Here is a 13,201-nt window from a genome sequence, read left to right as displayed (position 1 = left end):
GAGTTTCGCCCTAGGGGCTCAATCCTGGAAAAGAACTGATCAGTTTCATCCCCATGCATTCTGAATGGAGAGCAATCCATTCAGGATGTCTTCAGTTCAGTCTTTTTGTCTTTTTTACTTTTCAGGACGGAGATAATACCGCAGCATGCTACGGTTTTATCCCTGGCCAAAATTCCAAAACACTTGCCTAAATGCAGGCATTTTTTTTCCATAGGAATTTATTAGTGCCGGATTTGGCATTCAAAATACACATGCGTGGACCGGTAAAAATGTGAAAAAAAAAAATATAAACGGATCAGTTTGTCCGTATGACAGATGGATCCATTCTTGCAATGCATTTGTAAGACGGATCCGCATCTGGATCTGTCTACAAATGCTTTCCGTTTGCATGCAGATTGCCGGATCCGACAGGTAGTTCTGGTGAAGGAACTGCTTGCCGGATCACTCTGCCGCACGTGTGAAACTACCCTTAGCCCCCATACAAATGACAGTACATAAACACAGCAGTGTAGTTTATGTGGATTTTGTTGTGGTTTTCACTACATTTCTTCACCAAAATCTGCAAACTTTGTTGCAGATTTGTTAAATATCTTAAGGCGCATTTCTACTGTGCCGACAAGCAGATAATTAATTGGGATGGAAACGTTTCTTTCCCGATAAATGCCTGCTTGTGAAGGGTGAAGAGCTGCATTTACATACTGCAATCACCTCTGCTGCATGAGGGCAAATAATGGCTACAGCCATCGCTCATCCTCATACCAATACATTGTTTCTGGCCAGCAGATAAAATGACAAGCGAGGTGTCTACTCTGCACCAAAGATCACTTCACCCAATGAACAAGCAGCTTTAAGCCTAATTCACACATCCGTGGAACACGGTCCGTGAGATACCGGACTGGCATCCTGTCATTGGTTGCTGTACAGCAGCGGCGGCACGAAGCGCACGGAGTCTTAGCAACCAATGACGCCGTGCGCTCCTGCACCAAGCAGGATGTCAGTCCGGTATCTCACGGATTGTGTTCCACAGACGTGTTAATTAGGCATTACACAGGCAGATTACTGGGCATGTAAACCTGCCATTGCCCTGTGCAATTTGTACACTTAAAATACACACGAGCAATTGACATGCTGCGGATCATTTTGTTCTCTTGGGAGATAGGCCACCACCAAAGATGTTTGGCTGCACCTAAAAGTTCCTTTAGACCGGAAGATACAGCAGCAGATTGTCAGGAGGGAAGCGTTCCTTCCTGCAAGTGCCTGCTCAACAGTGGAGGAGACTGTTACACTTACATGCAGCGATCTCCTCCACAGTATGGGGAGGAGCGGTCGTTAATGCCATCGCTGGTCCCCATACTGACTAGTTGTTTGCCAGCAGCAGAGCCCATTTACACAGTACGATCTTCTGCTGGCAAAATACAATTTTTGTGCCCAGATGAATGATGTGATTACCAAATGAACAAGCACTTTTATACCACTCGATATCGCTAACGAGAGACCGCTCGTTAGCGATTATCAGGCAGATTCTCAGGCCATGTAAAGGGCCCTTTAGAAAGCCAGACTGGAGCTTACCTTATTAGATGACACACAACTAACTGCAAAGACATTGGCCACAATAGAACCATTGTTCCTGTCACAGGAGCACCGCTCGGCCGCCTGCATTTTCCCTTCTATCAGGTAAACATGCAGTGCACTTGTTGGAGTTTTTTCGTGCAGACTCAGCAATGTACAAGTTATAATACAATGTTAAAGAACGGTGCTTTACAAAGAGGTGGGCAGAATCGAGGACATACTATATTAGTCACTCATTCTTTTCATGTTTTACACTATTGCAAAGCAAAATGTGAAATCTGAGCCCAAATTCACATTAAAACCAGACCTCTTCCTGTAATCGTACTATTACGTGAAGTAAGAGCAATGGGTACCACACCATGTGTACTGCTAATTGCTGGGCAGCACTTTGACGTGCCAGGGGCAGTTCAGGTGTGGCATGTCAATTAATAGTAAGCGTGGTGCAGCCGCACATGTAATAACACCCTAAGATTGGCTTTCATTAATCACAACCAATACACTTAGGACTGTGCCTTAGGCCACTTTTATATGATAATATAACCACATTTTAGGCACTACAACACTGGCTCTCCCACCATGGTGAATCAAACTTAAAGGGGTCGGCAGACCTGCAAAAGGAGGAATACTTACCTGCTCCACTATGCTGGGTGCTGGCTGCATTGCTCGGGTCCCCCGCTGTCAGCATCCGCTCCGACTCTGCTGCAGCTGTAACCTATCCCCCATGCTTCATTTGACCAACTGACATGACGCAAGGGGAACAATCACTGCTGCAGCTAGTAATTGGCTGAGGCAGTGTCAAAATAGATGTTAACAGTGGAAGACCCGAGCAAGGCAGCCAAGGTCTGGGAGTGAAGGAGCTGTGATGTACGAAAGCTTCTGTTTAAGAGGGGGGACGGGGGGAGTCACTAAAAAAAAAAAAAAAAGGTGGCCAACCCCTTTAAATCGTCATAGCACTTGATGCTGACCTGAGTTTGGATCTTTAACTACAAGGAGGGTGCAGGGGTGGTTTAGCTATGTGCTCTAATTTTCTGGTATAAATTATAGTAAATCTGTCAAGTCTCTAGATGCCCCTCCACTCCCATCACTCGTCAAAACAAGACAATAGTGGTGTAAAACATGTAAGTGCAAAACTGGTGCAAGTTACATAATAAATTCTCCCTGGTGTACAGTTCTTGGCTCCTGTCAACAAGGCAGACATAGCAGAGCTGGAGAGGGTTAAGAGGAGGGCAACTAAAGTAATAACTGGAATGGGGGGACTACAGTACCCTGAAAGATGATCAAAATTAGGGTTATTCACTTTAGAAAAAAAGACGACTGAGGGGAGATCTAATTAATATGTATAATGTATAAATATATCAGGGGTCAGTACAGAGATCTCTCCCATCATCTATTTATCCCCAGGACTGTGACGAGAGGACATCCTCTGCGTCTGGAGGAAAGAAGGCTTCTCCATCAACAAGGAATTCTCCAACAGATTCTGTAACTATAAGAGCGGTAAAGTACCACTGAGTATAATAACTACAACTTATAGCTTTCTGGAGAAGTATCATGGATCCGGGGAGACATTCTGATTGCCTGATTTTTCCCCTAAGATGAGGAAAATGGAGTTTTGCTCACTGGAGGATTTGCCTTCCTCTGGATCCAGTTTGGATGGACGTCGTCTTACTATGTTACACATCTCCGAGTCCTGTGCCATTCCCACGTCTGTTTTCCGCACATGACAGAAGAAACCATTTCTATTTCCTATAACAAGCGTGGCTCCTCTCTGACTTGGTCAGAATATATACTCCAGTGTACGCTGTCAGACGGGCATATCACTATATATACAGTCCATGACTATCCAACTCAACATAATCAATAGAGAGGCCTGAACAGAAGCCAATACAGTAGTTCAAGATAATCCTGGTTACTTGGCAGGACGGGGCGTCTTAGTACCACTCGCTAATAATGTCCACTACGTATTTTTAAGCTCCAGCTGACAATGACACAAAGTTTACAACTGATTTGGACAAAAGGAAAATGACAAAACCTATTTCCTTCTGGTTGGCTTCCTGACATCTGGCTTTTGTCTATTGTTCAGTCAGTATCCTGCGTCCTGCAGAGGGGGATTAACTCCTCGCTGGCTGACTTACCCTGTGGAGTGTGACTGTCTGCTGCTCCCATATCGCAGTCTCTTCCATTACAGTGTTCTGCAGAGGAGAAGAAGAAACAGGTGAGTGCTGACCTGCACTGACACAACACACACATCATAAATAAGTACACAGGTCACCAGGAGCAGCTCCGCTCTGCACTGTCAGACTACAACTCCCAGCATGCTATGCCAGTTGTAGTTGCCGAACAGCTGGAGAGCTACAGGTTGCAGCCCTGGTGTAGACAGGAGCCCGGCCTGTTCACACTGCTGTGCCCCTGCGGCTCTTACATGCCATCCCCTGCTCGCCCAGACACGGCGGGCTGCACACCGGGAAGACTGCACGGATAACGATCGCTCACTGTGTTCTGGGCGTAGCCTGGGGAGGAGCTGAAAGGCCGACTTACTGCTCAGATCCTCCCAGTCATCATACAAATAACAACACTGCGGAGGGCTGGAAGTGCGGTAACGCAGCGGGGCAGGCGCGGTAACGCAGCGACAACACTCACCAGAGCACGGGGAGACTCAGCCCCTAACTCCAAGCGCCACTGCTCTCCCGTACTCCAGGCTGGGGAATCACTGGCCACTTGGAAAGGGGTTGGAGCTCGCCCATAGGCCCGCCCGCCGTCCCAACGTCAGCGCGTACAGACCAGCGCTACGTCGTGACGTAGGACGCAGCCCCGCCCACAGCCGCACGGGCACAGGGCAGAGTAGTGCCAGTGTGAACACAAGCAGCACGAAGTACTCGGCCACTAGGACATGCCCCCTTCTCATTCACACGCAGCATATTACATACCGTTATCTGCGGTTTCATTAAAGTCTACAGTCAAATAAACCTGCAAGCAATGCATTTAGATTTTGTGACACTTTGCTCCATTTTTAGGTCAGACACATTATAGCCAATGAGCAGGAGACAGTCTACTGCCGTTAGGCCCCATTCACACGACTGTATTTTTTGCGTAACTGATGCAGACCCATTCATTTCAATGGATCTGCAAAAAACGTGGGCAGCACTCCGTGTGATGTCCGTACCCGTATGTGTGTTCCACAGCCCCGCAAAAAGACAGAACGTGTGCATTGTTATAATGGAGCTGCAAAAAAATAAAAATAAACACGGACGCCATCTGTATTTTGGGGGACTGCTAAATACATACAGTTGTGTGAATGCGCCCTCAGTTATCCAATGCTGCGTTTGTGTTCATTTTTCTGCTCCCAGAATAGAACCGATAAACTTGTGCAGAATGAAAAATCCAGCCGAACACAGAAATACACAATGAAACACTGATGGACACAACCAACAGCACCCTAGATCCCTGCCATCCAGTTAGTCAGTGCACCCACAGTCCGACTAGGATTTGCAGTCGTATTAAAGGGGTTGTGCCAAGTTGTAACGCTATCCAACAGGATGGTGGGATGGGGCCCTCAATATCGGTAGTGGTCCCAGTGTTCAGACTCCAACCAATCGGCGGTATATCATCTTTAAAGGGGTTCTCCAGGAATGAAGAAATTGAAAATACGTAAATATTACTTTATTTTAAATATATTCCCAAATACCTTTCATTAGTTATAGTGGCTCGTTTTCTCTGGGGAGCAATCAGGAGAAATAATATGGCTGCCATCATATTAGTACATACAAAACCTGTCCTAATCACACAGGAAGAGAAGTTACTTCAGAGCACTGAGCTAAAGAGATGCCTCATCCTCCTCTCTGCTCTGCTTGTCAAGAATTATTGTCCTAAATCCGGTTTAAAGGGGTATTCCCATCACAGACAATGGAGGCATATCGCTAGGAGCTTCAATACCACACACAACCTGTGGATGGTTTAGTGCTTTTTTTGGGAAGACACATTGTACTACAATACAGTGCACCTTAGGCTACTTTCACACTAGCGTTCGTCGGTCCGCTCGTGAGCTCCGTTTGAAAGAGCTCACGAGCGGACCCGAACGCCTCCGTCCAGCCCTGATGCAGTCTGAATGGATGCGGATCCGCTCAGACTGCATCAGTCTGGCGGCGTTCAGCCTCCGCTCCGCTCGCCTCCGCACGGACAGGCGGACAGCTGAACGCTGCTTGCAGCGTTCGGGTGTCCGCCTGGCCGTGCGGATCCGTTTAGACTTACAATGTAAGTCAATGGGAACGGATCCGCTTGAAGATGTCACCATATGGCTCAATCTTCAAGCGGATCCGTCCCCCATTGACTTTACATTGAAAGTCTGAACGGATCCGCACAGGCTACTTGCGCACTTGCGAATTTATTGCGAAGTTATTAATGCAGACGGATCCGTACTGAACGGAGCCTCCGTCTGCATTAATATGATCGGATCCGTTCAGAACGGATCCGATCAAGCGCAAGTGTGAAAGTAGCCTTAGTAGGGCTGAAACGATTACTTGATTGAATCGAGTCATTCAACACCCCAAACATTTTTTGCATCGAAGATTCATTTGTGTCACGTGACCACGGAGCAGGAGTGAAGCGCTTGCTATTACTCCCACTCCGTGGTCTCCCGCTGGGCCGCAATACTCACCTTTCCAGCAGGGGGCCCCCGGACACCCCATAGCACATCCATGGTTCCGTGCTGCACTGACCTCCTGACATATGCACACCATGACCTGACGCACTGTGTGACGTCAGACGCAGAGCGGAACGATGGAGTGTCGGCGGCGCCCCTGCTGGAAAGGTAAGTTGGTGCGACTAATTCTGGGTACCCGGAGTGCACAGCATCATAGCAACCAATGAGGCTGTGCACTCCGGGTGTCAGGAGGAACAGTAGGGGAGATGGCACTGGGTGGAACTGATGCACTTGGGCTGATTGCACAGGGGGGAACGAAGGGTGTTGGGGACTGATGGCAGGGGGTCTGATGAGTTTTTATAAAGGAAAACAGTCTATTAATTCATTTTTTCTTATTAGAGTACTCGATTAATCGTAAAAAAATAAAAATCGATAGAATACTTGATTACTAGAATAATTGTTAGCTGCAGCCCTACACCTCAGTCATAACAAAGGGCAACTTCGTGCCTTACAGCACCCTGGGTTTGCATCCAACCAGGGGCAACATCTGCATGGAGTTTTTGGCAACCTGCACACAGGTGTGCGCTGTTTTACAGAAATTCTGCACAAATTCCACACCAAAACCACGAGTTACTTGCGGTTTTGCAGCAGATCTCACCCTTGCATTGAAAAAGGTGAAACCAGCACAATAGAACAGCACAAAGAATTGACCTTCTGTGGAGTTCAAAATTCACACTGCAGGTCAGTTTCTGCATGGAAAGAAAAAGTAAAGTCTACATGAGATTTGTCTAATCTCACACACATTGCTGGTGCCGTATGACCATGAGAATCTGTACAGAAAAAGTGTCTGTAATCCAGAATGTGTGCCGGTAGCCTTTATGTTCTCCCAGTGTTCGTGGCTTTGCCCCGGTTACTCCGGTTTCCTACCACATTGATAGGGAGGCCGAACCCGAGGTCGGTAAAAGTTTTTTTAACAGTAGAAATTGATTTCTGAAATTATTACCCAAAGTCTCACAAGACTTCGCAAAGTAATAACTTAGGCTCGTCGGAGCCAATACATTCTAATACTGTGCAGAGCGCTCGCTCCGTACAGTATTCTAACAAACTTTTATGCGAATCGACTTCAGATGTTTCATCCAAAGTCGATTCGCTCATCCCCAATTGTGAGCGCCACTGGGGACAGCGAGTGATAAGCTCTTAAAAAAAATTAAAATAAAAATGCAGTAGAATATGTCAGCGCTATATAAACAAAAATAATTAAATAATAGGGAATACAGAAACTAGAGATTTTTCCCCCTGAAAAAAGGACTATTGATAGTCTGAGCGGTCAGTGATTGTGAGCCAAAACCAGGAACGAGTCAAAAAAACAAATCTTTCCCTTAGGGCTCATTCAGACGGCAGTATGCTGTTCTTAAAAATGTGGATCCGTTTTTTCTGTGGACAGTTCAGCATGTCAGCCAAAAAAACTGATGACATTCTGCATTTTTTCGGACCCATAGACTTCAATGGGGCCACGTCCTTTTCACTGAGAAGTATAGGACAAGATTTGTTTATTTTGCGGAGCTGTAGAAAGGAAGAAAAGGGCCACATAGAAGCGAGTAGGTTTGCATCTAATCCGTGAAAAAACAGATCCGCATTTTTTGCGGACAGCATACGGCTGTCTGAATAAGCCCTATACCTTATGTCTGTGTGGCCTCCACTCCTGGTCTTGGCTCAGAATCAGTGATGGAAATCACTGACCAAACATTGACTACGTGAAAGTGACCTTATTGTTTAGTTCTTACAGCAAATGTTACAAAGACTGGGCGTGATTACTTGTATATCGTAGGTTAAACTCTCGTTCCAGACACTCTGCCTATGTAAAGGTGCCGCAGATCACCCGCTGACCAAGCAAAACGCTCCTTCATCGGGTGAAATGATCTTACATGCGGACACCTCAATAATCATTTCGATATCATTTTATATAGTGTTCGCACCTGTTTATAGTTAAAAAAAATAAATGCGGTTTTAGACAGGTATTTTTTTAGTCGCATTTACTTCTAAAGTTTTGCCCGTTTTGGAGGCTTTTGCACCTCATTCGCCAATTTTGATATTTTTTTGACTAATTCAGAACTTTTTAGCCTTTTCTCCCGTCCTATTTATGTAGGTGTGCTTTTTTTTGTACCTGAATTTGTCACAAAAAAACTGTTTAATTTCTACTCCAGGGCTGGCGTACTTTTATTTGACCGTTGTCAGTGGTTAAGTGCGACTTTTTTTTTTTTGCATTAAAAGTCGCACTTTCCGGGAGACTCTTCTCTGCACAAATTGAACTTTTTTCATGAACAAATAAATTAGACCAGTCTAACTGAATATGAACCTGTCCTACTGAAAAACAACCACCAGAGGTCAGACTAATACGTCTAGTGTAATTCATCAACCGCTGTGCGACTATTAATAAACAATCGGCAAAAGAAAGACAGCTGAATAAAATATGCCAGTCTAATTTTACTCCTAATCGGTAAATTAGTCCCAATGATTCTGTATGGGGACGAGTGATAACAGCAGTCATTGCTTGTTCCCATACAGTGGAGGAAATCGCTGCATGTGAATACAGATCTTCACCTCCACTAACGAGCAGCCACTTATTTGGAAGGAATGCCTGTGGACGAGCAACTGCATACAACACAATGATTGCCATGTGCAAATGTACTCAATCACCACTCACTTAGGGTCCATTCACACGTCCGTAGTGTATTGCGGATCCACAATACACCCGGCCGGCACCCCCTATAGAACTGCCTATTCTTGTCTGCAATTGCGGACAAGAATAGGACATGTTAAATTTTTTTTGTGGGGCCAAGCTCCGGAAATGCGGATGCGGAGAGCAGATGGTGTTCTCTCAGCATCCATTCCTGCCCCATAGAGAATGAATGGGTCAGCACCCGTTCTAGATATTGTGGAACGGATGCGGACGTGTGAATGGACCCTTACAGGCAGATTATCTGTGAGTGAAAAAAAGGACCTTCAGAAGCCAAATGGGACGGGACCATGTTCACAGTATCTACGCGAATTTGTACAGTAATGATTTGTGTTTGGATAATCTACACAATACCATTACAAACACTAAATGGCAGACTAGTATGGAATCCCGAGTGCACCCCCCTGGGGAAAAGCACAAGTCCCAATTTCAGGGCTTCTACTGAGGAATACGCTGAGATACGCTACTCCCAATACACAACACTGACTGCATTACGGAGTATATCATGGCTGTGTACTTTTCACGTATTGCTGACCTACAGTGCACACAGTCCTGCGCAGGAGGCAACCTCTACCGATACACACGGCTAACAAGCTCATAAAAGGTCTGAAAATCAGTCTGACAGCAGGATTAATTCCTAATAGACATCTATGGCTACTCCTCCAATGTTTGGTAATCCACATTAATGAAAGTAGGCCAACACACCAAGGTCAGAACGTAAGCTGGAGTTTTATTAGCAAACGCCACATGTGGTCAAACTGCAAGTGTCGGTATCAGGTTTTATAGGTCTGAGTTGTTATACGGGTTACACCAGGCTTCTGTGTAGACTGCATGGTTCACACAGACCTTACATACTGTACTTTATGAAATACAAACCATACATTTTATATTGTTTTCCATATAAAAACAAGACGGGATGTCCAGCTTCCAAAAAAGACGTTCTTTATTCCAAAATGACACAGGATAAAAACAATCCAACACGGCAAGCAGGTCTACATGTTTCGGATGCTCTAATACTGATCCTTATTCATGACACCAAATAAACAAGGATCAGTATTAGGCCTCTTTCACACGACAGTATGTCCATTTCAGTGTTTTGCGGTCCGTTTTTCACGGATCCGTTGTTCAGTTTTTTGCTTCCGTTGTGGTTCCGTTTCCGTTCCGTTGTTCCGTTCCGTTTTTCCGTATGGCAAATACAGTATACAGTAATTTCATATTAAAAATTGGGCTGGGCATAACATTTTCAATAGATGGTTCCGCAAAAAACGGAACGGATACGGAAGACATACGGATGCATTTCCGTATGCATTCCGTTTTTTTGCGGACCCATAGACTTTAATGGAGCCACGGAACGTGATTTGCGGCCAAATATAGGACATGTTCTATCTTTAAACGGAACGGAAAAACGGAAAAACGGAAACGGAATGCACACGGAGTACATTCCGTTTTTTTTGCGGAACCATTGAAATGAATGGTTCCGTATACGGACCGTATACGGACCGCAAAAAACGGCCCGCAAAACGGAAAAAAAAAACGGTCGTGTGAAAGAGGCCTTAGAGCATCCGAAACATGTAGACCTGCTTGCCGTGTTGGATTGTTTTTTTCCTATGTCATTTTGGAATAAAGAACAACGTCTTTTTTGGAAGCTGGACATCCCGTATTGTTTTTATATGGTTTGCAACTGGTGCCCCTTCCAAGCACCGTCCATGCTTTCACTGCAAGACTGACCAGGTGAGCGCCGCCTACGGAACTTTTATAATTTTATATTGTCATAATTCAGCCATTTTCCGGATCCCCCTGCTCCACTGCTGTACTCTCTGTATCCTAGAATACATCAGCTCAGTTAGCCCTGGACTCTGATGTTGCGCTTTGCTGAAGGAAACTGCGTCGTCACCACAGTAGGACTGTGCACCCCGACTGGTTGTTATGGGGTGCTGTATATGTGCAGGATACATTAACTGTACTTTTGACGGCTCACCTTACTTATTTCATAAGTATCTGAAGGCAATATAGCAGTATGCAATCAATCTGGGTATAACTGTATATGGAGGAAGTTATTCTAAAAGGCAAAAAATAAAAATAAAATCTTTGTCATTATTCTAAGCAAGATCCAACAGTTTTTATGGTCTTCATAAACCACTGGTGTAATCTGGACTCAAGTGATACATGTGAACCCAGCCTTAGGGTACTTTCACTAGCGTTACTCTTTTCCGGCACAGAGTTCCGTCCTAGGGGCTCTATACCGGAAAATAACTGATCAGTTTTATCCTAATGCATTCTGAATGGAGAGTAAGGCCTCTTTCACACTTGCGTTGTCCGGATCCGGCGTGTACTCCACTTGCCGGAATTACACGCAAGTGAACTGAAAGCATTTGAAGACGGATCCGTCTTCAAAATGCGTTCAGTGTTACTATGGCAGCCAGGACGCTATTAAAGTCCTGGTTGCCATAGTAGGAGCGGGGAGCGGTATACTTACAGTCCGCGCGCCTCCCGGGGCGCTCCAGAGTGACGTCAGAGCGCCTCATGCGCATGGATGACGTGCCATGCGATCACGTCATCCATGCGCCTGGGGCGCCCTGACGTCACTCTGGAGCGCCCTGGGAGCCGCACGGACAGTAAGTATGCTGCTCCCCCGCTCCCCTTTACCATGGCTGCCAGGACTTTAGCGTCCCGGCAGCCATGGTAACCATTCAGAAAAAGCTAAACGTCGGATCCGGCAATGCGCCGAAACGACGTTTAGCTTAAGGCCGGATCCAGATCAATGCCTTTCAATGGGCATTAATTCCGGATCCGGCCTTGCGGCAAGTCTTCAGGATTTTTGGCCAGAGCAAAAAGCACAGCATTCTGCAGTATTTTCTCTGGCCAAAAAACGTTCCGTTCCGGAACTGAAGACATCCTGATGCATCCTGAACGGATTTCACTCCATTCAGAATGCATTAGGATAAAACTGATCAGGATTCTTCCGGCATAGAGCCCCGACGACGGAACTCTATGCCGGAAGACAAGAACGCAAGTGTGAAAGAGCCCTAATCCGTTCAGGATGCATCAGGATGTCTTCAGTTCAGTCTTTTTGACTGATCAGGCAAAAGATAAAACCGCTGCATGCTACGGTTTTATCTCCAGCCCAAAAAACTGAAGACTTGCCTGAATGCCGGATCTGTCAAAAAAAAGGTGAAAAAAAAATAAACGCCGGATCCGTTTTGCCGGATGAGACCAGAAAGACGGATACGGCATTTCAATGTATTTTTCTGACTGAACGGGGATTTTTCAGACTGATCAGGATCCTGATCAGTCTTACAAATGCCATCAGGCAGTGCCAGCGACGGAACAGCTTTTCGGATCACTCTGCCGCAAGTGGGAATTTAGCCTAAGGCCTTATTCACACGTCAGTGATTTCCATCAGTGATTCGGAGCCAAAACCAGGAGCAGATCTCTCCCTTAGGACTCTTTTGCATTCCGTATACAGAACCATTCATTTCAATGGTTCCTCAAAAAAATGTACTCCATATGCATTTCATTTCCGTATTTCCGTTCCGCTGAAAGATAGAACATGTCCTATTATTGCCCGCAAATCACGTTCCGTGGCTCCAATCAAGTCAATGGATCCGCAACAAAAAAAAAAAAACATTTATTGAAAACATTATGTCCAGCCCAATTTTTCTATGTAATTACTGTATATGCCATACGGAAAAACGGACCGGAAAAACAGAAACACAACAGAAACAAAGAACGGTACAACGGATCCATGAAAAACAGACCGCAAAACACTGAAAAAGCCATATGGTCATGTGAAAGAGGCCTTACTTGTACCTCATCTCTATATATCTAAATATATAACTCAGCTGCTTTTGTTTTGCAATTCTGGGTTTGTGGCAACTTGGAGCCTTTCCGTTCAATGCAGTACTACTACAGAGCAATGTTTGCTTGTGCGATGGGCATCGCTGCCCAGGATCACCACTGTGTAGGCGAGATGTTAGTTATGAGATAGTGAATCTCACTGAAGTACAGATGTAACATTTGGCCTCCTCAGTTTTCCACCACTGCAACAATCACACTATAACCCAATTCACACATTGAACGTTGCTGCAATTCTTGTGAATTGTGAATGGATTCAAATGAGGAAAGAAAAGCTTTGAGATTAGTAAAAGTCTTTTAATTCTATCCAAGGCTGCACGAAAACCACACGATGACCTCGACCTTGTGTAACCAGCGTCGGTTTCTACAATACTGAAGTGATTTCATCCTTATAAAGGCTTTAG

General features: G+C 45.4%; 1 protein-coding gene across 8 annotated transcripts in view; it reads right to left on the bottom strand.

Annotated features, from left to right (window-relative positions):
- TJP1 (tight junction protein 1) overlaps window positions 1–13,201 on the bottom strand; it is a 232,407-nt gene that overhangs the window by 71,655 nt on the left and 147,551 nt on the right. For 7 of the 8 annotated variants that reach the window (XM_044279722.1, XM_044279723.1, XM_044279725.1 and 4 more), the window contains one exon: window positions 3,702–3,758. In XM_044279722.1, coding sequence (XP_044135657.1) covers window positions 3,702–3,758 — 57 coding nt within the window. Of the gene's footprint in view, window positions 1–3,701; window positions 3,759–4,206; window positions 4,299–13,201 lie in introns of those variants that run through there. The other variant, XM_044279728.1, reaches the window with a different exon arrangement.

Source organism: Bufo gargarizans, chromosome 2 (assembly GCF_014858855.1).
Source record: "Bufo gargarizans isolate SCDJY-AF-19 chromosome 2, ASM1485885v1, whole genome shotgun sequence".
Taxonomy (NCBI): Eukaryota; Metazoa; Chordata; class Amphibia; order Anura; family Bufonidae; genus Bufo; species Bufo gargarizans.
This window is presented reverse-complemented; position numbering and strand designations above follow the sequence as displayed.